The sequence below is a fragment of the Nanorana parkeri genome, unplaced genomic scaffold, assembly GCF_000935625.1.
Source record: "Nanorana parkeri isolate BGI_ZX_2015 unplaced genomic scaffold, ASM93562v1 scaffold1136, whole genome shotgun sequence".
NCBI classification, from domain to species: Eukaryota; Metazoa; Chordata; class Amphibia; order Anura; family Dicroglossidae; genus Nanorana; species Nanorana parkeri.
The window spans coordinates 199741-227191 of NW_017307404.1; the positions used below are offsets into that span (position 1 = coordinate 199741).

Sequence of the window (27451 nt, forward strand, 5' to 3'; positions counted from 1 at the left end):
TGTTTATTTTTATATTAATTTTGTTAAAGGCTTTTTTTTTTAAAGTGAACACTAAAAAAATCATTTAAATTTGTAAATATATCTTTAAACCAACAGTGATCAAAATAGAAAAAAGTGCATATTTGTTTTGGGGTTTTTTGCCTATGGATCGCATAAAAATAAAATAATTTCTGCAAAACCAAAAGAAAGCCTTGTGTGTTTGTCATTACTTGAGATAAAGTCACTTATACTTTTTTTTGGGGGGGGGGGGGCCCAGTTGTTGGTGAATAACCAGGCCCATAGCAGAAATGTAAAAATTGCCCTAGTCCACAAGGGGTGCGCAATGGTTAAAATCTTTACATGATCAACTCAGCAGGAGAACCATTTAAAACGGACAAAGTCAGACTACAATTACACTGTGTGACTTTTACAGGTAGCTTTTATTAAAGTTCTGTTATTCCTAAACCATTTAAACACCATTAGTAAAAAAGTATATTTATTATCAGGCTTGGCATACCGTATCCTGTAATGTACGTGGCTGTAATTACAATGAATTGTTTTTAAAAGCAGCAGTTTTTATTCTTTGACAAGTGTAATTTCCTTATTTCTTCTTAAGTAGTTCTGTCATTTCTGGCACCGCCTACAACAGAAAAGAAAAATAGAACTGAAGTCACTGTGCAGACATTATTGGGATTTAATTCAACATTAAGACGACGAGAACATACTGGTGAAAATTAAACCGCCTAGTCCTTGTATATAACGGAATATTGGGCAATAACGGCACACGTTTTCTGCCAGCTCTGTCTGAGGGTATAGAGCAATTGGGGGAAAAAAGTCCAACAGGGTTAGTCACAAGCGGGTGAAGAGTTTGGAGGAGGCAGGAGAAGTGAACAATCTAGGACAACATGGCTGATGTGGAAAAATCCTCCAATTCATCTCACTTTCCAGTCCAGCTCTGTTGTCCTAGATTGTTCACTTCTCCTGCCTTCTCCAAACTCTTCACCCTTTTGTGAATAATCCTGTAAGTAAATTTGAATACCTGGGTAGCTGTTCATATGACGGATATACATCTTTTTATTTAGGGGAACAAATGTTATGGTGACCCTTTGTTGGAGTTCAGGCCACATCTACAATGACCTAGTAATGTAGCAGGTTGCCCACCACATTACTAGATGTAATAAAACTCAGGTGAGGAGGAACAAGACATCCTGCACCAATTCTGAAATGAAGCAATGAAATATTAGCTATAGAGCAATACTTTGGATAATCTTGTATCCAATAAAGCTGCTGAAAATAAATTCACGTAGAAAACAGCTGGACGTGAAACCTCTTCCGATACACTGAGAATGAAGTTATTGGATTGTTTCTGTTTATTGTGTAAATAGCTGTGGGACTTGAGGTGTCCCGCTGTTCCCACTCAAGATCCTCTGTAGAAAATAATGTCTGAATTATTTACACTGTGTTTCCATCAGGTGGAATTAATATGCTCCTACAACATTTATTGGGGAAATTGTCTACATGGTGTACATTGTAAGTGGCTGTGTCTTAGATCCGGCCAGCAGGCGTCAGTTCAGAAACAGCATTAAAAACTGGCACTGCCTCCTGCTTTTCCCAACAGACCAGGGACTGGACACATAAGACAACATGGAGCTCTGATCCTTTCTGAAAACAGGATATACATATAATTTTTGTGTATTTATATGAAAACAAAGTACAGCCTTTTTTTTTAAATAGAAGATATCGGTATGTCTTACTTTCATGAAAACAAATTGAAGGGTTTATTCTTCATTCTAGGGTAATGCGCAAAGCCATAACAATCATTTATAATGCAAGTTATTACAAAGTGCATGCAACTGTTTCGGGCTTGTTGGACACAATGCATGGCTTCTATATAGTACAGTTTGGGGACCTACAAGACAGTATAACCTGTAAAGTTAAGGTGAGCTAGGTCAAAGGCAACCAAAGACTTTGTTCTCCAATGCACAGAGGAATCTCCTTAAAACAAAGTATTTGTACACTATCACAAATCCAAAAACAAAGACCAATATCATAGAGACATTTATTCAGAACTGTATACAACTGTTGAAAGCTTGTTGGCCATCATCAGTGCAGTGTATAGAATTCAGCCGCTCTAGGCGCTCTATTGGCCCAGGGGCAAATAGGAAGAATTTGCATGGCCCTGCCCACTGTTCTAGAATGAAGAATTGGTCTCTGTGTTGGCCCAGTCTTCCAAAGTATTGTGGTCTGCTTGGGAGCTTGCACAGTTACTATTACTGACGTTTGTGTCATTTTAAAAAGACCAAAATATTTTATCCAAAACTTATCATTTAAACCAAAAATAAAAGAGAGTTGGTCCCAAGGCAAAGTCTTGAAGTACATTATAAATACCTTTAGACAACTCATGGTATCAATCACTGATAACTTTCTTTTCATGAACTTTGAAAGCAGTTTTCTATCCACTTACATATGATATTATAGAAGACAACGTGCCTTAGAGAACCAGTGTCAACTAGGAATTTAAATATTCAGTCAAATGATAGTAACCATGCAGGGATATGTATCAAATAATGTAGATTGCCCCCATATTTGGTGTAACTTATTCAGCTTAAAGCAGAACCATGATCTGAAACTAAAAATTGTGAGCAGGAAGTTTTTTTGTTTTTGTTTTTTTTTTAAATCACAGAAGAGACATACTTTGCGTTTCTTCTACAACAAAGGCTTCTTACCTTCCTCCTCACAATCCTCTTTACAATGTACATGGAGCTGTGCAGCTCAATGTACAATTCCAGAATCTGCCGGGATACACATCACCCCAAGAACTGATGCTGGTTTGAAGGCAAAGGGTGGTCACACCAAATATTGATGTGATTTAGTTTTGTCTTCTGTTCACTCACTTTGCATTTTGTAAATTGATAAACATAAAACAATAAAATTATATATTTGTGGACGCATTCTTACTTGACAGCATTTTTTCACACCTGCCTAAAACCTTTGCACAGTACTGTATATCCCAATTGAACATTTAGAAGTTGCATGCAAGTACTTAAGATATTCACAATGGCCAGTTTACCCAAAATGTATGGGAAATGTGCTGCTTGCTATCCTTTGCTGGATACATGCTGTATATGACCTGGGAAATGTCTGGTTTTGAACAAGGAACAGATCAATTATGACACAACATGCAGGTTCATGATGACAGAAGTACATACCATGTGTTTTTCTATGTAAAATACATACATACCACTCCCCTGTGTTTACAGGCCTATAATACTACCAGAGTATGCTCTTCAAATTTCATAAGCAGAAGTTATGCAAGGTAGCCTTGTATTTCTGCAATAAAATGTAAAGTTGACCCAAAAAAAGACTATTTACCTTAAATAAATCTGCTACTAAACCATAATCCGACACCTGGAAAATTGGAGCTTCTGGATCCTTGTTTATGGCAACAATTGTCTAGAGATTGAAAACACAACAACATCTAAGTTACTTGAACACAAACTGTGCTATCCATTAAAGTGGACTTTCAGCCAAAACTTCTGTTTATGTATTGTGTTCCATTTATTTTTTACATGGATAGCATGGGGAAGGGTTAGAACCTCTGTTGTGTTCTTATTGCTGTGTCCCCACTGGAGATATTTCCCTTCACTTCATGTTCTGGAGACAAAACAGGAAGTGAGCAGAAAGTGAGCAGAGTCCCACTTGTAACAGTTGTTGCCAAACAGATGTCCCTATTGAAGAAGATTTCACTTTTCCTCCTGTTCCATGACAACTGTAAAAATGTGGCTTTCAGTCTACTTTGTGCCCCAATGGCAACTGTGAAAAGGACAAATATAAAAGGGTGAATGTTCACAACTAGAATTCAGACAGCAATAAAAACCCGACAGGGTATGGCTATTCCCCACTGTATCCAAAACTAGAAAAAGGTTTCGGGTGATATACCTTAAAGCTGAACACCGGTATAAATGATGCATACTCACATTAGTCCAGCTTGGCCCAGTGTAAGTATGTATACGTCATACCTGATCGGTCTACGGGGATCCTGGAAAGTACTGTAGTATGCAAAGCAGCTACAGTGCTGATGACAAGCTTCCGGTCCTGTATGGCTCTGTGTTGCCGGAGGTCACTTGTTAGGCACAGTGGTCATTCAGAAAATGCCTAGTATTGTCATCAATGAATACAAGGCTTTCTCTGATTGGCTGGGGGATGGATAAGAACATTACTGTCCCCTGTCCAATCAGAGAACAACGTGTATTAATTAACACGCATACTAGGCCTTCTCTGAATAGCCAATGTGCCTAAAGAGTGACCCCTTGTGTTTTCAGAGCAGATGGGAAGCCGTTCAATACAGCGCTATTACAGAACCCCGAAGATCATGGGCAGTACAGTGCTTTTACAGGATCCCCAGCAGCTGATCAGGTATGGCATATGCATACTTACACTGGGCCAAGCTGGACCAGTGTAAGTGTGCAAACTCATGCATACCTGGAGTACATTTAATGGAAGTTGTAAATGACAAGGTATAAAAATCACAGTAGTAATTCAGAAAATCGGTAGAGTGCCGGTAAAAGAATCTAATTGGTTTTTCTGGGTTTCTGTACTTTGCACATCTTCACTGAATACATCAGATGGTAAAATGTGATTTGCAAAGTGTATTCATTATGGCATTTTGACTTGAATGCTATTAGGCTCAATTCACTAAGCTGCAAGTTATTTACTATAGCAGTTATCTAAAACAATGACAGCAAATGGAATATATGGAGTTGAATAAAACTGGTAAAAGTAATGATCATTATAGCAAATAACACATGCCGTACATTATAGAGTATTTTATCTATAAAAGCTAGGGATGCACCAATACCGGGGTTTCTGGTATCGAGTACAAGTACTGATATTGTTTTTCAGATACCGGAAGTCCCATTAAGGAAGCCAGGCGGCGTGTAATGACTCGCCACCCGGCTTCCGGAATAGCATGGAAGCCGTCTCCATGCTCCCTCATCACGAGGGAGCATGGAGCCGGCTTTCTGGCAAATCAGGAAGCTGGGCGCTGTGCAATGACTCCTTGCCCAGCTTTCTGATTGGCCAATCAAGAAGCCAGGCAACGAGTCATTACACGGCGCCCAGCATGAAGCCGGCTTTCTGGCCAATCAAAAAGCCAGGGGGGTGGGGGGAATGACTCGCCATCTGGCTTCCTGATTGGCCGGCTTCCCGAATACTCGGGAAGCTAGGCAACGCGTGATTACACTCTGCCCAGCTTCCCGATTGGCCGGGGAGCCGGCTCCATGCTCCCTCGTGACCAAGTCACGAGGGAGCATGGAGCTGGCTGCCCCGCCAATCAGAAAGCTGGGCCGCATGTAATGACTCGCTGCCCGATTTCCTAAAACCCGAAGGTCAGGTATCGGGCTAGGCATCAGAGCGAGTACGAGTACTTGCCCAAATACTCGGCATCGCCACCAATACCAGTATTGGTGCATCCCTAATTAAAGCAATACAGTACCAATAATAAATTGTTGCCAAAATTCAGGGACCTCATTATAGCCGTTGTAGCATTGTATCTAATGCAGCACTTTATTGCACAGCGCGGAGACATACACAGCAGTGCAATGAAAGCCACTAAAGGAAATGAAACATATTAACAAACTATTTACGGTCAGCTCCGTAACAAAGACCAGAGGGCACAACAAAAAATTGGTGGAAAAAAAATTTCTACACACAGGGCGAAAGGGGTTCTTCACAGTTAGAGCGGTTAAGGTCTGGAACTCGCTGCCGCAGGAAGTGATCTCAGCTAAGAGTGTGGAAGCATTCATGAGACTCCTGGACGAGTTCCTGGGAGACCATAACATTCAGGGGTAGAGCTAAGAGAAAAATCACACATGAACAAATACACACTCACACAGCAACTCAAACAGAAATGCATACACGCAATAGGTTGGACGTGATGGACTTATGTCTTTATTCAACCTTAAATACTATGTATATAGAGCACATATTATGTAACTATATAGAGCACATATTATGAAAATAAAATGCCATGCAGACAACACATTTACCTTGCTATCCTTCATTCCAGCCAAGTGCTGGATGGCTCCAGAGATGCCAACGGCAATGTACAGCTCCTGCAAATCAGCACAGAAGAGTTAATCACAAGTAAAAGATTGTGCAACAAATCTTTCATTACTATTCTTGTACTCTCAATTCTGTCATTAAAAAAATATGCAACAGAAAATAATAAAGTAGTATACACAATAAAGTAGTCTGTCCTTTCTCTTCAGCTCACAGGACGTGACAAGGACACTGACTTTCTGGCACGATTAACATGTATTTTCTGTACTTGCTGAAAATGTTCTTATCCTGAAAAGTGAAAACGAATGCAACCACCACATCTAAGGAATGGCAAGATGCAATATATTCCATTTTCATTTTTGGGTCTAGATCCGCTTTAACTCCACTATTTTTGTCAAGCTGGCTGTTTTGTTCCTGCTCCCATTGTGGGACCAGCCATTGCTAGCCTAAATAAAACTCTGCCTGTTCCTGTTGAGGACATTCTGTCCAAGTCCCTGCTTTCCTTAGCAACCCGCTATTGCTGCCATGGCAATTTGTCAGAGCCCAGGAGTCTGTTTTATGGAAATATGAAAAGACCCCCAAACCATCCTTACTGATCATTTAGCTCATGCCTGTTGCATTAAACTACTGTGTTGATTGGTTAATCTCTGGCTAAAATATTGGGCTGTGGAGCAACAACATAAAAAGAAAAATCGCTCCATGTGCCCTTTGATGAGGAGAAGATACAAGCCTCCATCTGGCAAACTCACTCGGCCGATGAAGACAAGTTCCTTTTGTTTCTGCCAAGTCTCTAAATCCAGGCCCAAATCCGGAACACAGTTCTGTCATAAATTCTGAGCTCCCAAGTCCTCCCAGCCTGTTGACAAGCCCTCCTCACAATGAGGGGGTGTCTCCCTCAAAGTGAGGGGCCATTTATCAGCATTTGCAGACACCTGGGCCAACAGCATTTCCACTTTGGTAAAAGATGTGGTCTCCAGGGGCTACAAGCTAGAGTGTCAATCTCTGCCTCGCTTCCTGCTGTCCAATCTGCCAACCTCTTTGTAAAGACTAACAGATCTCCATGCTCCCTTAGCAGACCTCCTAGGTCAAGTAGTCATTGCTGTTCCTCAAAAGTTAGGGTTTCAATGTTTTTACTCAAATCCATTCACCATTCCAAAACCAAAAGGCATCATCCACACTATCCAGGATCTCAAGTCACTCATTATTGCATGGAATCTAACAGGTCAGTCATTGCATCGCTCCATTTAAGAGACGATCTGGCCTCTGGGTATCCCCATGTTGGACAATCTCCTACTGAGAGAAGAGTCAGCACAGACCTTATTATATAATGTCAGCCGGACTGTTCAGACTCTACTAAAGGTTCAGATCTTGAAACTTCAGAAATCAGCACCGGAACAGACTCATCGCTTGAAATATTTGGGTCTGATTCTAGATACAGCGCAGTCCAGAGTTTTCCTTCCACAAGAGAAATTCCTAACTTTTCGCTCCCAGATTTGGACCCTACAGTCCAGGAGACTTCCAACCCTATTTCTGCATAACAGTTCTGGGTCTGACAGTAGCTTCCTTTGAGGCAGTCTCATTTTTACAGTTCCCTGTCAGACTGTTGCAACTTAACATTCTGTCTGCATGGGACAAAAAGGTACGGTCACTGGACCTACCAACATACTCAACACCCAGGACCAGGATGTCTCTGGCCTGGTGGCTCCCCAACCTAGCTTTGGAATCGGGCAATTATGTTTCTGAGATTTTCCTGGAAGATCCTCCCAATGGGCTGGGGGCACCCCGACACTGACACTGCAAGGAACATGGTCGCCAGCAGAAGCTTGTATCCATATGAACACACTGGAGCTTTGAGTTTCTTCCTAAAGTGGTCTCTACTTTCCACATTAACCAGGACACTGTCCTTCCATCTCTCTGTGCTGCTCCAGTACATCCTAAGGAGCTAAACCTCCATTGTTGGAGGTGGTTAGAGGTCAGGCAGGTCATTTTTCAAGCCAACCAGCTTAAGGATAGGGTTGTATCTTTTCTAATCATGGCACACTCTGCAAGATCTGTAAATGTGCCATGGGCTTTTCAGAATCCAGCAACCGTTTCCCAGATTTGCAAGGCCGCCACCTGGTCTTTTGGTGGAATGTTCTCTAAGTTTTACCAGGTGGATGTTCAGGCATCTGTGAATGTAGACTTTGGACGTAAGGTCCTGCATTCTCTTTAAGCAGCGGGCAATCTCCAGTGTATTTTTTATTGCCGTTTTTTTTCCTGGGCGATAAGTTTATGTTGCCCTCCACTCAGACTGCTTTGGAATGTCTGAATGTTCCTGAATCCTACCCCTCCTGTGTCTCTTCAAGAATGATTAAAGAAAACAGGATTTTTGTACCCACCGTAGGTCCCAACCCTCTGCGTTTTTGACCTACCCCTAATATTGCTTTTCTAAAAAAAAAAAAAATGAAGAATCATTGGAGGGGGTTGTATTTGGCTGGCCATTCGTTGTTTGCCAGTGTCCAATTCCTCCTGAAGCTGACAGTATAACCCAATGTTCCTGAATTCTACTAAGTCTGTGCCCCTTGATGAACACCAAGAAAAGGATTTTACAGCAAGTACAAAAATTCTGGTTTCCTCAATGCTCCATATACTCTGCAATTCACTTTAACAGCCACTGATACATGATGTTTAGGCTTACACTCTTTTTACCATGGTTACTAGGGATGCACAGATACTTTTTGAGTACCAGTGCAGATACTTGGCATTTTCATGAGAACCATCAGGGTTGCAGCGGTTGCAGCTGGGACCTGGCTCTGGCACTCTACCACTGTCCTAAAATCATTAGTCTGTATTGTTTTAGAAAAACTGTCACATGACAATAAACAAAAATGTATCAGTACTCGTACTTGTAAGTACTCGGCAAGTACCTGTACTTGTACTCGCCAAACTGGTATCTGTGCATCCCTTTATTTATATTTATAAAAACAAAATCATGCATTAAAACAGAGATGTACAAATTCCAGGAGCTCAGAGTGCTTCTTACAAATGACAGCTGCCTCCTAACTTTGGAATTTTTCTCTAGGTTAGTCTTGGAGCTCAAAAGTATCGGTACATGTACTCGTACTTGTACCGAGTACTGTACTTGGTATCTGTGCAACCCTATTGGTTACAGTCAAGGAATACTCCAGAAAAATGCGTTTGCATTTCTACCTATTGCTGTGATGAACATGTGTTGGCTGTCACTCTGACAGGAAGCAATGTTTCCTATATTTTTGCATATAAATTACTATCACAGCTGTATTAGAAATATTCTACATTGTATGAAATGTCATACTTATTTCTGGTTTCTTCTCTTCTACATGCAAGCACATTAAATACGTTGACAATGATATAATGATGCATTGATTTATGTATCTGAAATGTGAAATAATCTCAAACGAATCACATTTAAAGTGTAATTCCGTGCAATCCGCTAAAACAGTTTAAATACAGGTTTTACCTCACAAAGGATTTGTAATTTTGTACATTCAATCTTGTGATGTGCACACCTCTACCCCCTTACACAGCCAGACAGATGACACACTCATTCCTAGGTTGAGCAATATAGCTTCCTTTATGGACTCCTCACTTTCAGATCAGAAAGAAGATGCTCCGGAAGATACTTGGCATTTTCATGAGAACCATCAGGGTTGCAGCGGTTGCAGCTGGGACCTGGCTCTGGCACTCTACCACTGTCCTAAAATCATTAGTCTGTATTGTTTTAGAAAAACTGTCACATGACAATAAACAAAAATGTATCAGTACTCGTACTTGTAAGTACTCGGCAAGTACCTGTACTTGTACTCGCCAAACTGGTATCTGTGCATCCCTTTATTTATATTTATAAAAACAAAATCATGCATTAAAACAGAGATGTACAAATTCCAGGAGCTCAGAGTGCTTCTTACAAATGACAGCTGCCTCCTAACTTTGGAATTTTTCTCTAGGTTAGTCTTGGAGCTCAAAAGTATCGGTACATGTACTCGTACTTGTACCGAGTACTGTACTTGGTATCTGTGCAACCCTATTGGTTACAGTCAAGGAATACTCCAGAAAAATGCGTTTGCATTTCTACCTATTGCTGTGATGAACATGTGTTGGCTGTCACTCTGACAGGAAGCAATGTTTCCTATATTTTTGCATATAAATTACTATCACAGCTGTATTAGAAATATTCTACATTGTATGAAATGTCATACTTATTTCTGGTTTCTTCTCTTCTACATGCAAGCACATTAAATACGTTGACAATGATATAATGATGCATTGATTTATGTATCTGAAATGTGAAATAATCTCAAACGAATCACATTTAAAGTGTAATTCCGTGCAATCCGCTAAAACAGTTTAAATACAGGTTTTACCTCACAAAGGATTTGTAATTTTGTACATTCAATCTTGTGATGTGCACACCTCTACCCCCTTACACAGCCAGACAGATGACACACTCATTCCTAGGTTGAGCAATATAGCTTCCTTTATGGACTCCTCACTTTCAGATCAGAAAGAAGATGCTCCGGGAAGCAGTACAGATAAACAAGTAAGAGTGCCAGTGAGGCAGAGACATGTCAATCTCAATATATGTATTTATTCTGTATATTAAGTCATCTGCCTCAAGTCACAAGTACAATTATATTTCTATCATTATTGCAACTAAAAGGCAGATTTGTGTAATCACATCATTATTCAGTTTTTACCTAAGCTACTCAGACTCATGCCAAGTATAAGCTGAGGAATCTAGCACAGGTCAAGTATAAGAATGAATTACATACAAGTTCCACACAGACGAGTCTGTGTGGAGCGGCAGTAGGAGAGGAGCATTTCTGAACATAAAAGTTTAAGTAGATGGGATGGATATCGGGTGGGAGTGATTTTTACTTTCTTATTAAGCCCTTAAAAAGCTCTGGGCTGACAGCCTCTTTCATCCCAAATTATCCAGATCAGCCTTTAACTGCAAGAGAACAACATTCGCAAATTGATTTGCAAGTCCTATGGGGCCGCCGGAAAAAACATTAGATTGCTGTAAAATATTCATATGTCAGTGCATTTAGCTGAAAGCAGTTGACGTGCTGCTCCCTGGGGGTTAAACATAAAAGCAATTTGGCCAGGATGTTCTGGATCCCCCTTTAATCCTTATTAACTCCTGTGCGGCCAGAACAGTGCAAGATGCAGTCTCATAACAAAGATATACCTTCATTAGTGTTGTGCATTTACATTCATGAATGGTACACTGGAAAACGCACCTCATTTTCTTATGTTTTAACCCTTTGCATGTAAAATAAAAAATAAAAATCTAGTGTATCAATTCAAGTAATACAAATTATTTTTCTTCCATTCATTGATATTGAGAATGCAGTTGGCCATTATCGGCGCCACTTACTACAGAGATCATACACCAGAAAATTACAGTTGGTAAATAGTAGGGATGCACCGATCCCAATAGTAGTATTGGTGCCGATACAGAGTAATCGTACTCACCCAAATGCTCCGATACCTTCCCCGATACCAGATCTTCCGGTCAGAGGAAGATTTCCTCTGACCAGTAGTGCCATAGGGGAACATGGAGCGGGTTTCCTGGGCAATCAGGAAGCTGGACGGCGAGTAATGACCTGACTTTTTGATTGGCTGGCAAGCCGGCTCAATGCTGATTGGCTGGGAAGACAGCATCCCGGCCAATCAGGAAGCTGGCAGAATGTCATTACCCACCGTGTGGCCGTGAGCAGAGTTCCCCCTGTTGAGGGACTATTAGTCTGTCCACTCATCAGCCAGTTGAAGCCAACTTCAGGTCTCATCAGCTTCTCCATGTGTACATCCAGAAAATACCTCCTCCTTCTTCTAATGCAAGATAAGCTTGGTTCCATATTAGCAGTACAACAGAAAGCAGTCATGCTGCAATAGCGGTGTAATAAGCGCTGGATCTAGCAGTCAAGCTGCAGTGGCTTTGCAGTAAACACTGGTGATGTCATTTCACAGAGGCTGCGCAACAAGCGCTGGATAAAGCAATCAAGTTGCTGTTATGCTGTAGGACACGAAAGTTTACGGTAAATGATACGTATTGCATCAAAAGTTTTGAGCTTTGTCTGATAAGGCGTGTGTACATTTGTATGTTTTTCCAGCCATAATATTTAAACTAAATGCTATGATGTTCCCATGCCCATTATCCCTCACAGGTACTCCTGTATAAGTGAGATGTCAGCATGAGGGGTGAGCTTCATCCCTAACCCAACTGGCCAGTTCTCCCACCTGAATCCCCAGCTGCCTTATGTAAACAAACAACCTGGGATGCCAGGTGAACAAATAGGGGGAACTGCACGACGTTTGTTTCTTACTTCTTTTTTTTTTTTTTTTTTTAACTACTTAAGACTGCAGCCGGCATCCAGCCCAGGAGCTGAAATGATCAGTTCCTCCTGGTTTTCCCAAACTTCTACAGATCACCATGCTTTCACATATTGTTTACATCAGGAGTGTAGTGGTGCCACCAGTACGGAGGCACAGGCAGAGATGTTGTAGCCCTGTCCAGCATCTCCCTGCAGCAACAGATCATTGCTATATTGATCTTTTGCTGGCCGATTATAGCCAGAAATAGATCTCAAAAATAAATCTACTGCTGCACAGCTGTAAAGGGGGGTCTGGATCTGGTTTACACTGACCAAATCCAATTTCCCCCCGCCATGAGGTAAAAAAGTGAGATAGAAAGAAGAAAAAAAATTCTAGAAATAAACACATACATTCACTTCAAGCTTTACCACTCTGCTGCATCACTTAACAGTCGCACTAATGCGATGTTTTAGTTAGCTGACGTTGGAATATCTTTTGGGGTGATTTTATGAGGGTGCAAAAATTATAAAAAGCATTGCATTGGAAAATTGCAGGAAAATGCATTCAAATTATTTTCCAAATTTTTACTATTTATTCCAAATAAAACCAAACAAATAAAAAATATGTATCCCAAATTTGCTACCAAATTAAAGCCTGTCTCAAAAACTATGTATAATAAATTAGGGTAGACTAAAAAAATCTAAATTGATATAAAGTGGAAAACCAAAATATTACTGAAAAAGAAAAAAAAAAAAAAAAAGAAGAAGAAGAAGATCTGGTTTTCTCCCTAAATCCCCTAAAATCTCAGGAACTCAAGTGACTGTTACTTTTAAAAGGACGACATCATACTGTTTGGTAAAAGCACATGCATAGTATTTAAAGGATTTGTGTTTTCAATGTTGCCCTTTTAGAAAAACCCCTCTCATTACCGAACAGTATTTAAAAAAATAAAAATATGTTTGCATTGGTACAGCGTACAGTGTCAGCTGGACACTGTACGCTGTACACATGCTTTTCTTAATAGCTTGCCTTTTAGCTTTCAAACAAAGTCAGAAACAAGAAATCTAGTTTTGCTTCCCATAGACTTCAGTTGGGTTTGCTAGCAAATTTGGGGTTTGCAGACCCCCTGCAGGGTTTGGTGAACCAGCTCAACCCAAACTCAGCCCGTTCGCTCATCTCTAGTCAGCACTACCAACATCAAATGGAGAACTTCTAATGCTTGAATGGAAAGTTTATGGTATTGCATCCAATTACTGGAATCAGCAGAGCTTTGTAAGCCACCTGCCCTGTGCACCCTACACAAAACGGATTTTGGTAGAGGCCTCCTTTAAACAAAGGAAAAGATTGTAATGCCTTAGAGTGAGCCTGTGGTTTGCTTATGCATTTAACCATTGTGTTCACAGACAGTAAGAAAAGCCCAGAAGACAACCAAAATATGTTTTTTCTGCAGTTTAAAAAAAAAAAAGAATTATACAGGAGGTGTGTCTGTGATTGTAAGACAGTTAAAACTATACGTTATTAAATATCTTTATTGCTTTGTTCAACGTTTGACATCTAAGCCTGCATGTCCAGGCTTGGTGTCCAGCCAGGTTGATAAATGCAAGCCGTTATATTTTTCACAAGGCTGATATAGGTAAAAAAATAATACTTACCGGTGCTACAATTTTTCCTGTCTGCCCCACCTGCATATCATTGGGGACAAATCCAGCATCTACAGCAGCACGGGAGGCACCCACTGCAAACAAAAGGATGGTTTCCATAAATACTACAATTTGTTTCTTACTTATAAACTGTTCAACTTAAAAATGTACCTAGAGAAATAACTGTTCATTTAGATACAGGTACTTTTCACATGCACTCATCCAATCTTAGACTTTTCCCACATTTGTTAGAACTTGAAATGGATCTAATTGTGATTTTGTGTCACTGATCCCACAAAAGTATATGACCATAATGTCAAAAAGCTACTCGTTTTCAAAGAAAAACCGATAAGTCTTGATTTCAAAAATATTCATTTTTGGTGAAATGTATATATATTTTTGGTGAAAGCCAAGAATAACAGGTAATAGAGAATAAGATCATAAAAACAAGGGGGTGGGTGAGTTCTAGAGATGCACCAATGAGAATTATGTCATTAATAAACTTCGAACATCTCCTGGAACACTACTAGGCAGAGCCAGCTGTCACTCACGCAGCTGTGCGGATACAGACATAATTGTCGGGATCCGCTTCAGCTGCGGCGTCTCAGTATACCGCGAGCTGTAGCTTGCGGTATACTGAGCTTAGGGTGACGGGAGGACGCTAGTTTGTGTCCTCCCGTTACCCTAAGAACTATGGGGAAAAACACTGACCCCATAGTTCTCCTTTAATAGAGAGTAACTAGAAGAAAACCAAAAACAAATGTGCCAAAACTGTAGGATGTAGATGTGGCACTCCAAAATACTTGCAGCAGTAATTGCAGCTATAAGGTGGTGCTACCAAATTCTGACTCAGGGGAAGAATTATTTTGCATCATATAACTGAGGTAAGCAGACGAGGAAAAAGAACTGCAGATGGGAAGAAACATGCCTATGCCCTAATTTTGTAATCTGGAGTTGGGTTTTAAAAACATTTCAAAACATGCCCGGCATTTCCTGCATCTGGATGTGCTCCCCCTTCCCTAATAAGCACTTGTAGTTTTGGTATGATGCCCTGGGAAATTCCTGTATCAGCACACACTGCTCCGAAGAAATAACTTTGCTTTGGCTTTGCGATATAAAAAGAGCAAACACTTTTACACACATACATAATATATACACACACACACACACACACACACACACACACTACCTGCAGCATGCAGCTGATCTGCAAGGTCATACAACAGCTTGAAGTTATCACCACTCTTTAGCCCTCGACCTGTACAAAAACACAGACAATACAAGTGTGAGAGCCAATTTTACCAAGTTACACTAACAGTTTTATCACAGCACATACTAAACATATTTTTTCCCCCTTTTTTTTCAGATACTAAACATATTATTAAAGAAATAAACAATAAAAAAAACTGTATCAAAAAGGTGACACGTGCTCCCAAACGGACTGTCAGTGCAGGAATATGGAAGCTTCCACTGCCAACTTACCTCCAGAGACCACAATTTTAGCGCTGGTTAACTCTGGACGGTCACTTTTGGTCAGACTTTGCTGCAGCCACTCAGATATTCCAGAAGGTGGAGGTGGAGACACTAGAGCAATAAGAATATTTTGCGTCACAAGACAACTTCAGTATTCCCTTTTTTATTTGGATTTGATTCGATTTAATGGCTACGTATGCAATAATAAGCATTAGTTAAACAACCAGAGAAATAGCATCTTACAGCATATCCTACACAGTTATTTTTTATTATTGGTATTTATATAGCACCGACAATTTGCGCAACTTTACATAGGTGCACATTCACATCAGTCCCTTCCCTCAAGGAGCTTACACTATAAGGTCCCCATCTCACATACAAGGGCCAATTTAGACAGGAGCCAATTAACCTACCAGCATGTCTTTGGTGTGTGAGAGGAAGCCAGAGTAACCGGAGGAAACCCACGCAAGCACAAGGATAACATGCAAACTCCTTGCAGATAGTGACCACACACAGTTCAGGGTGTCTGGTGATGAGCGTGAACCATCATTATAGCTAATAATAATATATTTTTATCATTATAATAATAATATAATATTCCCAACATATCTCACAGTCTAGAAAACAAGAAGTCCTAATTTCTTACCATTTTCAACGCTTGCATTTCCTCCTGAGCTCTGAGCAGGTTCAAAGGATGTGCCCCTGATTGAGAAGACTTTTACAGACTCATCACTTTTCACCGTACACAAAGCATTTCCTGCAGAAAAGAGGAAATCAAGGTGATTACTTTGTCCGTATGGAAACAAAATCTTTACAAACAAACAAGAGCAGAATGATCCAATACCAAGATGGGGGAAGTGTCCACAGATCTCAGTGTGTGTGTACACTGTACAGAAAAATATTAAAGGAGAACTATGAGGTGAGTGCTTTTCACTCACCTCATAGGATGACTATGGACACTGTGCAATTATACTTCAAATTCAACTGGCCAATAAAGAAAATTTGTAAAATGCTTGAAAATGTATTGTGAAATGCTGTGCAACTATAATAGGAGCTGAAAACATAGGAGTTTTTTTTTATTTCTTCACCTTAAAAAAGGAAGACGCTCTGTTTCTTTCAGATTTGTGGCCTGTAAAAGCCTTTTTTGCTGGCCCTTCAATTACACTGTACAATTACTGTGTAATTGGGGGCCAGCAAGGAACTATCAGGCTGATCACTGCAAATACAAACACTTGTTAAAAAGAAATACATTTAGTGCTTATATTAAAGTACTTTTATTTTACTTACTGGTAAGCTTTGCAGTGACTAGCATCACCCTTTAAAACAAAGTGAAGATAGCCTTGAAGCTGCAATTTTTGTGGCTCGCTCAATGCATTTGAGCGAGTCACAAAAACATAAGTGTTTCTAATATCACCGGAAAAGTCTCAAGGTGCCGACTATAGTTACTAGGAACATTAATAACCTGGGGCCCTGTTAAGGGTATCTATGGTCCAAAACTAAAAATAAATATCTACTTCTGTATTGAGTCTCCAAGTTCTATCCCACTCGTAATAAACATTTCAATCTAGAAGTTGTAAAATAACTTATAAAAGTTGCCCATAGGATGTACTTCCTCAATGCACTGACACAATTCCATTCAGCCCTCTGAATATACACTTCCTTGTGTCACAACACTCACAGATCCTGCATGTCGTAACAGTATGTTGTAGTTAGAATAGTATGTATTCCTATTACAATGTTGATGTTATAACAGTACAGTACAGATAGTACATGCTGGGACTTTACAACTACCTTAAAGATATGGTGCCTCTCTTACAGTGTGGACCTCAGTTTGTCTTGAGTTGACATAAATTCCACACTAGTTACTAGGGATGCACCGATACTGTTTTTCGATATCGAGTACTGATATTTTTTTTCCGGTACCCGCCGATACGGAATACCGATACCGGAAGTCCCATTAAGTAAGTCAGGCGGCGTGTAATGAGTTGCCACCTGGCTCCCTGATTAGCCAGGAAGCCAGGCAGCGTGTAAAGACTTGCCCTCTGGCTTCACTATTAGCAGGGAAGCCGTCTCCATGCTCCCTCATCACCAAGTGACGAGGGAGGATGGAGCCGGCTTTCTGGTCTGGCTTCTCGGCCAATCAGGAAGCCAGGCAGAGTCATTACACCACCTGGCTTCCTGATACTAGTATCGATAACGGTGCATCCCTACCAGTTACAATGCAATCTTTTTTAGCTGTATATCCATCTTTGAACAGCATCCAATACTTGCAGTGCTCAGCAAATATTCAGTATTATAGTAAAGGTCAGCTTATACTGGTACACTGTCGTACAAAAACATTCCTATAAAAAAATCTAATTCGTCATTTGATAATGCCATCAGAGATTTGTAGTGTGTCATTTGAGGATTTTGGAATGAATGGAGTTTTCCAAACAATAAATCACATACCCTGTTAGAATTTTTTTTGCTTAAGAAAAACTTTCCATCCTGCTCCTTCAATTTTGCGATTTGACCCCCACAATTATTAGAAAATTTAACAAACACACCAAAAACTATTATTTTTTCTACCAAAATTCTACTGGTATATGGCCAACTCTAGACCCACCACACATGGTGCATATAGTGGTCCTTTACACCCACTTGTTTGTGCGTTTACCATGGGATTTTAAGTTGAATATTTTGTAATAGACAATCTTTTTAGGGAGCAGGTTCTTGGAGAAAACAGTGTTCGCCAAATATATTATTATAATGCAGCATTTATATAGCACAACTATAGTTATTAGGAAGATTAACACTCAGGTTCTTGGAAATTGTACAATACTGTAACATGATTTCTAGTATTTTTTGTTTTTAAAACCCAACACTGGGAAGAATACCTGTACAAAGCCTGGGGGATGACTCAGATTTATAATACATACTCTAGGACAGCCTCTCCCAACCTGGGGTGCCTCCTAATTTTCACAAAAAGTCATGCATTTGATGTGAAGGGAGGCTCCTACTGTGAGTGGAGGTGACTACTATGTGAAAAGAGGGGGCTCTTGATGTGAAGCGGCCTCCTGATGTCAAAGGGGACTGTGATGTGAAAGGAGGATTCTGATGAGAATTATGATATGAAGGGGGAACCCCCCTTTTTTTGTGTGGTCCCCCTTAAAATCCATACCAGATCCATATAATGGATAAGGGTCAGTATGGATTTTGAAAGGGACCACACATTTTTTTACATTTATGGTTTTTATTTTTTAGACTGGGAAGCCTTGAGATTTTGCATACTTTTAAAGGGTGCCATGGCTGAAAAAAAGTTGAGAAACCTCGCTCTAGGAATGCTAAAATGCCCTAAAGTGTTATGGACAGAAGTCTTTCACTCTCTCTGTTCTGTAGCTGTTCTAATACAGCTAGTGATGCAGAAACAACTGAACACTGCATATTAATAGCAGTTGATGCACAGTAATTACACTCCATTTTACCAAAGTAGTCTACATCAAAGACAGGACAGACAACTTGTAGCACAGTGCCACCATCATTGCCCACAATACTGTTATGAAGAAAATAGCAAAACGACGGGAGGAAATTCTGTACATCAACTGACAACAGCTGTTAACTCGCTGCAGAATTGAAGTCATTTGGAACATTTTCCATGGTTGTCTTTGTGTTGCCAAAATGCTTGTTCTCCCATTAAATGGCCACATCTCATCTTCACGCCAGCTGCCATGTTGCCTTCGGTCTCAGCACCATATGGTGCACACATATTTACCACATCTTCTACTGCTGGATCTACAGCTGTTCCTGGCAAACCCCACAAACTGGCAAACACTAAAGAAGATCCTAATGTGTACATCTCTATCTGTGTGATCCTACGTATTACAGTAAAAGGAAAGGTGAACTCACAGTATGGTCTTTAGTTCAAGGAGAAAAAAAAGACAGTACAAATGAAACCAGTTGTAATGAGAAACACCAAACCCTCCTATTACATAAGTGCAACACTTATTAGCATATGGGTGAAAATTTAGATATATTTTTATATATACAGTATATATAAAAACAAAACAAAAATAAAAACCCCAAAAACCTTAGAAACACCATATCTGTGGGAACAGTTGTCTCTGACAGCCTGTTACCCATAACCAGCCAGAACCTTTTACCCTTCCATAGGCTATCCAATACTGAAAAATACAATGCTGGCCTGTATTAAACAGAAGCATATTAAACCACTAAAAAATATTGAGATTTTTCTTAAACTTTCAGAATTAGAGAATTCCTAAATACATAAGTACACAAGGCAAAAACAGTCTTGAAGGCTGAGAAGGATAAAGAGAATAAAACACAAGGAACATAAATGTATAAAAATTTCCTTCAAGTAGAAATAAAGCATCGGAAAAAATAATTGCTTATTGTTGTGGAAGAGACTGTGCAGGTCTCTGCCGACTTAAAAGCTTCTTTCTACCAGTCAGCAATTTGTTTTCCTGTACACTGAGCAGTGCATGTGCAGCTCAGTGCACAGACCCGGCATGCCGAGATGAAGTAACTCCTGTGTGCATGCGTGGGAGTTACATCACTGGGATCCAGCCAATCAAGAGGCCGAAGACTTGAAACCAGGTAGAAGACCGAACAGAAGATGGAAACGCCGGGGAAGGAGAAGCACTGGAGGGGATCGCTTTGGTAGGTGAATCTGCCATAATGTGCCAACATGCTCTGCATAATACATATTTTATGGTTAAAACTCTGCATTAAACAAACCACAGGAGAACCTTAAATAAAGTTTTTAGTCATATTGTTAAAGATCTGTTCTTAGCACCATGGAAAGCAGAAAATCTTGAAGCTGTAAAGATCTTCAGCCACCTGACAAACAGGACTTGCGCCATTTGTGTGACAGCTGCCCCAACCAGGCCTAAGCATTACACTTGGGACATGACTGGTGGAGGTGGATACTCTGTTGTGTCTTCCCACTGGGATTTCTCATCCCAAGGACACGGATTGCATGTTGTAGTGACGAGCTCTCAGAACAGCAGGAATTATTAATATTTAACAGAGCATGTGGAGCAGACAACATTTGATATTACTCTGTGTAAAGAGTCTCTCTAAGAGGGGTGAGGGAACATACAGATGGACTGAATAAAAAAGAAAAAAAAAAAAAAGGGTATACAATATGAATTTCTGAACATTCACACAAGTAATATTTTCACTTCAGATTCAAGTCGCTAGATCATAAGCATTTCATGCAAAAATATTGACATTTCATTTTGTAAAAGCTATTGGCGTGCATACAGTCTCATCATTGCACTATATTATACAACACGTACAACTTGACAAACAAAAGTGAATAGCACAGCAGAAGAGAAACTAAACATGAAACCCTAAACCTTACAAAATACTGCCATCAGGATTCAAGCTTGGGCTTTTCTTTTACTTAAAAGGAGAACTATGAGGTGAGTGCTTTTCACTCACCTCATAGTTCTAGCCGACCTGTGACAATGAGACTGTCACAGGTCGGCTCAGTAGATCGGGAGGTGAGCGAACACATACCGGCGTTCGCTCACCTCTCGATACTGTCACGGCTCTCTGCCGTGACAGGGGAGGGGCTGGATTCCCCCTCCCCGATCCGCCAGCGCTGACTGGCGGAACGGACGGGGGAGGGGCAGGTACAGCTGGCTCTGCCTCTAGATAGCTGGGCGGATCCCGGCACAATTGTCGGGATCCGTTTCAGCTGCGGCGTCTCAGCATACCGCGAGCAGCAGCTGTCGGTATACTGTGGCGTCTCAGGATACCGCGAGCTACAGCTTGTGGTATACTGAGCCTAGGGTGATGGGAGGATGCTAGTTTGTGTCCTCCCGTTACCCTAAGGAGAACTATGGGGAAAAGCCTTAGCCCCATAGTTCTCCTTTAAAACCCAACCACTGCCAACAACAGGAAGGGCTGGAACCTCTGTTAGCTTTTAAATCTTGTCCAGGTCTATTTAAGGAAATTTCTGTTCACTTCCAGTTCTGACACAAAGACAGGAAGTGAATGCAAATTTGCCTGATAAACCCATTCTAGCAAAAAAACAATAATTGATATAATGCTCTGTCCCTGTTGAGGCATGAGCAATGAATGTCGCATTCATTGCTTTATAAATACAGTATACCTCCCATGCATGTTGGGGTGCACTGCATTGAAAAGAACTCCAGAAAATAAAAATCTTAAAAATGTGCTGGGTAACAAATAGTTAACAGTAATGAGGTGTATGCCACCTCCATGATCACCGCCTGTTCTTTAACTGTTTTTGCTAAGAAGTATAGCCTTTGCTCTATTTCCAGCACTGCAACAGGAGAGCTCTGCTTCTCACACAAGCCATGCCATCTACTCCTCCTCACAGAATGATTTGGTTAAGAAAGGCAGTACTTCCAATATGAAGCTAAGCACAAGAACATGGGGAAACTAAATTTTTTTGTTTTTACTGAAAGAGAGTAGTAGATGCTGGGAACAGACCTCCAGCAGAGGCGGCAAGTCAGTCGTACAGTAATTGAATTTAAACATGCCTGGGACAAACCTCCCTACTGTGTGCCCCAATACTCCTGAAACACTTTGGTATGCCAATCATTGGTTAGCTCTAATGGTGGACCGCCTGGCCTGGTTCTTTGCCTTACAAATAGCCAGTGTGAAGGCTCATTACACTGATGAGGCAATAGCAAAGTAAAGACAACAAGAGCAGAGACAAGGCATAAATCAGAATACCAAAGTGCTGAAGCGCTGGGAGTACTACAGGACACAATAGGAAAACTGATGTTGCATGCAGACCCCTGCTGGAGGTGCCTTCATTTCCATGATACCTGCACTTTACACATAAACACACACACACACCATGAAGCCAGTAAATAGTTGCTATTTTTCAATGGCAAACAGCAGAATCAAACAAATCATACAGGTCTGCTCACCGGCATATATTGTCCTCACAAATGTATCTGGAGACTTGATGTCAATAACATCAGATACTGGGGCTACATCAAGCTTTGCAGCTACTCTTGGCAGTAAACCCTGTAAAGGAAACAAAAACAGGAAAAATACATATAGGTAGTGTTAATTACATTCACCTTTGAGAAATATTATTAAAATAACAAATTCACAACACAATTATTGTAATGGAAGCATGGAACTGGAATACAAGCCTATATTGGCTTTAGTTAAAGCGTCAATAAACCCATGAACACATCTATACATCTTTCCTCTATAGTGCACTATAGTACAGTTGCAAATAGTTATCTCAAATACTGCATTAGTATCACCATACACAACGATCATGTGACGCTTTAATTGATTTCCTAACTACACTGAGTGCGATGGGGGAGGAGCCAGCAGGAAGGCTGCAACGTATCAGCCAATGCAAGATTCGACATCACTCCAGGAAGTATGTTAGATTTACACTGGATTGCACGGCGCCCATTGGCTCATTGCAGTCACGATACCAAAAACTTGCCCCTCAAGCCCTGCGTGCATGTGTGTGTGTATAACATAGGGTGGCCAGCAAGGAAGAAGAAGCGGCAATGAAATCATCCCTGCCGAAGCCACCGTGCAAGCGGACATCGTAATCACATGGGACATAAGGCAGGGAAGAGAAAGAGCCGTCGTTGTGTGTGCTTGTCATGTGGGGTGGCTTTCAGTGATGAAGAGGAAGTACAGAGTCTTATGTGAAGAAAAGGGGTGTAGGTGCAACGAAACAGCCAGAGGATCAATACTTGTGCCACTGATAAGAATGAAGCCAGAGGAAACTGCAGGATCAACCAGGAATTCCGTATATGTACCGTAATGATGAAATGGTGCAGCGGCAGATACACATCATATTTATAAAGACATGGAAAGTTTGTGTTTAATGACAGTTTAGGTCAACAGGCTAATGCTCTTATACAAAAGTTTACACACGTATTCCACCTCGATGAAAACACTTCAACACAACATCTATGTCCAGCCGTGTCAGAGGTACACTCACCTTTCCAAATGCTGATGCTCCAGCACATATGTGGGTAAATTTAAACTGTTTCTGTGCTTCCAGAATCAAAGGCGTCAGCTCCTCTAACAAAAAACACTTTGTTTTAATCATGGATTCTATAAAACGTGTTAAATGACTAAAAGCTTTTAGAACTGCAAAAATACAACAGTAAATGCTGAAGAACAACACACGGAAATCCCAGGAGATGGAGAGATGTAACAAAGTTCAACAAATAAGGGACACAGAGCAAATACAAAACTTTGTGTGTTCTTCCTCTAAATCACTAAACTAAAACATCTCTCTATTTAATATATTAATATAATATATTATATATCTCTATATAATATTTAATAACAAAGAGAACAACATTATTTTCCCTTTAAGACAATAGGGTTTCTCTAGAGTCTCTCCCATTCTCTGGAACTCCCTACCCCAACCTGTCCACTTATCTCCTACTCTGTCTGCCTTTAGACGACCCCTGAAAACTTATCTCTTCAGGGAAGCATACCCCGCCTTTTCCTAACTGATTAACCATTACTTTCTCATACAATTCATCCCCACACAGCTACCTCCTCATATATCACTTGCCCCTCCCTTTTAGATTATAAGCTGTCTCAAGCAAGTCCCTCCTAACCATCTTGTCTTGAATTGTATTGTAATTGTAATGTCTTACTTATATTGTAAAGCGCTGCGCAAACTGTCGGTGCTATATAAATCCTGTATAATAATAATTTAGCACTGAGTACTTCCACCTCCTGCTGACTGACAGGCAGTAGAACGAAACAATATATCTCTTCACGTTCCAGACATGTATAATTCCTCCAACACTACCTATGCCCAATCAAAGCCACAGACAGTAGAAACTGCCAAAGACTTGATGCATGGAAAACCATAGATGAAAGAAAGTGAGAAATATAAAAGGGCACAATCATTTTGCAGCATTTGCACTGCATAGGAAATCTAATTATCACCTGGTAGAAAACCTTTATATGCATCATGCTGGGCTACAAAGATCTTGGAAACTCCTTCAACCTTTGATAACTGCTCTGCTACCTAGAAATGTAATAAAACAATGTTAAATAAGAGATCACTCTAGTTTTCATGTAAGAATACAGAGGGACACAACAGATGGCACCACATTACCTCTTCTGGGTACAGGTAAATGCACCATTCCCAGGACTGCTGAAAGAAAACATGGTAGATGCCACTACTGACTCTTTCTTCTGAAAATACAGATTCCCTTGCGGACCTCAAGGAGAACTTTCTCCTTCAGGTCTCTCCTCTGCAGATTGACAGCAAGCAGTGGACGGGTGCAACAGCACGCTCAATCGCTTGTATTAGCAGCTGTCACTGCCGGTCCCGAGATCCACTGTGCCCAATGCGGCCAGGACCGCCACGGCTCTGTGACAGGAGATCAAAGGGAGTTCAGTATTCGAACTCCCTTTGATCTCCTCTCAGTCCCCGAATGCAGGAAGTGATGTAGATTGCATCACTTCAATGTAAGTCCCCGCCCCCCACATACACACAGATATGCGTCGGGTGAGCCTAAGTGCGAAGACGATTGCGCCTATTGTGCTGCACGTTAGATATCGCCGCAAACGTCGGAGTGAGAGCAATAATTTTATAGCCATTAAGGCCGGGTTCACACCTGGGCGCTTTACAGCGCTGATCGACTCGCTGTAAAACGCTCAGCAAGTGAAATCCCATTATTTCCTATGGGCATGGTTCCCACCTGGGCGTATTTCAGCGCGTCGGAACGCACTAAAAAACGTCCTACGCCCAAAGAAGTACAGGAGCTTTGGGGCGTATTTCCGCGCGTATTAGGATGCAGCCGGATAGCCCTCGTAAACGTGTGTTTGATGCGCGTTTCGTGGACCGCAAATAGGAGGTAAAAACGTGCGTCTTACGCACATATTTAGATCACCTAGGTGGGAACCCAGCCTAAAAGGAGAACTATGAACACACAAAGTCATTTTTAGTTCCGGCCTGACAAATTTTGCTGAAGGAGGTGCGTTGCAATTCATTTCAATGGATACCAAATGCACCTCCCGTCCGCAGTGTGATTGCCCGCACTGCAATGCCCTGTATTCCAGTGCAGGGCGATTTCAAAAAATGTGCATACTGTTTTATTCTGAAATAAACTTTGTCTGTAACACTGCATTTGTGTATTTTATTTTAAATAAATGACGGCATTCATTTTTTTATATGTTGTTATCAGATTAATCAAAGTTAAGAGAACTGTGGGGTAAGTGGTTTTCCCCATAGTTCTCTTTAGGGTCACGGGAGGACATATACTAACCTCCTCCCGTGACCCAAAGCTCAGTATATAGCGGGCTCTTGCCCGCTATATACGTTGAGAGCGCCGCACCCGAGCGGATCCACACAATACTGCTGAGATCCACCCAGCTGCGTGAGTGACAGCTGGCTCTGCCCCTCCCCCGTTCGTTCTTCCACTCAGCGTTGGGGGATCGGAGAGGGGAGGGGGAAATCCCTGCAGGGAGATGATCGGGGAGTGAGCAGATCGGCGGCATGTTTCTGCTCACTTCCTGCTGACCCGTGACAGCTTTTGTTATTAAGTTTGTGACAGGGTCTCTTTAACCACTATAGAACTATGCAGATACCAAGCAGGACAATTAGTGCAGCCTTAAATGACACATATTATATAACTATGCAAACAGCTCCTGAATGTGTCCAAGAAAAGAAAGCACTGGTTATGAGAGACAGTTACCTTGGAGCAGTCGGTTCCAGCCACCAAGCAGGACACATCCCCTCCAAGTCTCTTTGCAGCAGATATAGCATTGAGGGTGATTGGGGTGAGCTGCTGCGTGTCATGTTCAGCAATCACCAAAGTGCTGAGCAGCCTGCGAAGGGCAGAAGACTGCAAACAAAGACAATTATGAGCCACAATATTAGTAACTGCAATGTAAGGCAGAACATTTACCTTTTATAGGACATATAATAAAAGCTATAAATATAGGCAGTAGGTGAACATATGTAAACACCATTATAATGTCCCCCATGCTCAATCACGACGTAATAACACCCTCATACTTTTATCACTCTAGGTTGCAAAACCTGTTTGATACATTGCTGCTGTTAGCAGTCTAGCTGCCCCCCTTCCCCTCTGTATCAGACGTATACAGTATGTATGTCTGTGTGACACAATCTATAACGGCTTCCTCACCCCTCGCTGTGTACCGGTACTTAGAGCTCGATACATCCCACTTTGACAGTCAGACTAGAGGTGACCGGAGCGGACGTCAGCAGCATGCGACGCACAGCCAAACGAGAGCGCATGAATTATACGTCATCCAAATGCAGATTGCAAACCGGAGGGTGGGATAGACTGAAAGGCCACGTGGTGCGGTGCCTGTAACGTAGTACTGTGTACATTGGGTCACGTGCTGCAGTGCCTGCCATGTAGTAGTAGGTCACCTGCTGTCACTATGTCTGCTGAATGGAGAAATGTTTATCTTTTGTGCTTTTACTTGACGTTAATAAATACATTATATTTCACCTAACGTGCAACCCAGACCAAAAGTTTTGCTTTGTATGTTTTTTATCTTTATGATAAGTAATACTGGGGGCACAGCAGGCTCCTGGGCATAGTAGAATGGACTCCAGGCCAAAGCACATGGGCATTGATAGGGTCCATTCACACCTATGGTTGACAGTGCACGTTAAAGTGACATTAAAGGATAAAAAAAATGTCCCTCCCCCCCATTTTAATGTCAGCACTTACCTTAAATGATGTCTCTTAATCTGATCTTCCTCTTCTTTCCCCATATTTTCATCTGTCCCTCCAGCGGTGCGGTGGCTCTCCGATCCGGCGCTGACTCCTCTGCTTACAGGCACTTCCGATCCAGCGGTGTCTGCATGCGGTTGCACGCGTCCATAGGCTTACCTTGCGTCTCTGCTCGTCTCCCGGCCGAGAATCCGAACTGCGCATGCGCCCGCCCCAAGATCCTGTGCGGCAGCACGAACAGTTCCGGACTCTCGCCGCGAT

General features: G+C 41.3%; 1 protein-coding gene across 1 annotated transcript; it reads right to left on the reverse strand.

Moving 5' to 3' along the window:
* Positions 1-428: 428 nt before the first annotated feature.
* ETFA (electron transfer flavoprotein alpha subunit) lies at positions 429-26727 on the reverse strand. Its single transcript, XM_018568091.1, has 12 exons — positions 26630-26727; positions 26174-26323; positions 24417-24498; positions 23446-23528; positions 22397-22496; positions 16135-16245; positions 15498-15599; positions 15205-15273; positions 14028-14110; positions 6027-6092; positions 3352-3432; positions 429-619 (listed from the first exon to the last, which is right to left on the reverse strand). Exons 1-12 carry the CDS (start codon positions 26663-26665, stop codon positions 581-583), a joined length of 1002 nt encoding a protein of 333 aa, XP_018423593.1. The 5' UTR covers positions 26666-26727; the 3' UTR covers positions 429-580.
* Between the last annotated feature and the right edge of the window lie 724 nt (positions 26728-27451).

Coding starts and splice junctions, on each gene's coding strand:
- ETFA (XM_018568091.1), bottom strand. CDS start 26,665: ATGTATCGAGCTCTAAGTACCGGTACACAGCGAGGG. Junction 26,324..26,629: donor GTACCGGTACACAGCGAGGG/GTGAGGAAGCCG, acceptor CTTTGTTTGCAG/TCTTCTGCCCTTCGCAGGCT. Junction 22,497..23,445: donor GAGCATCAGCATTTGGAAAG/GTGAGTGTACCT, acceptor TTTCCTTTACAG/GGTTTACTGCCAAGAGTAGC.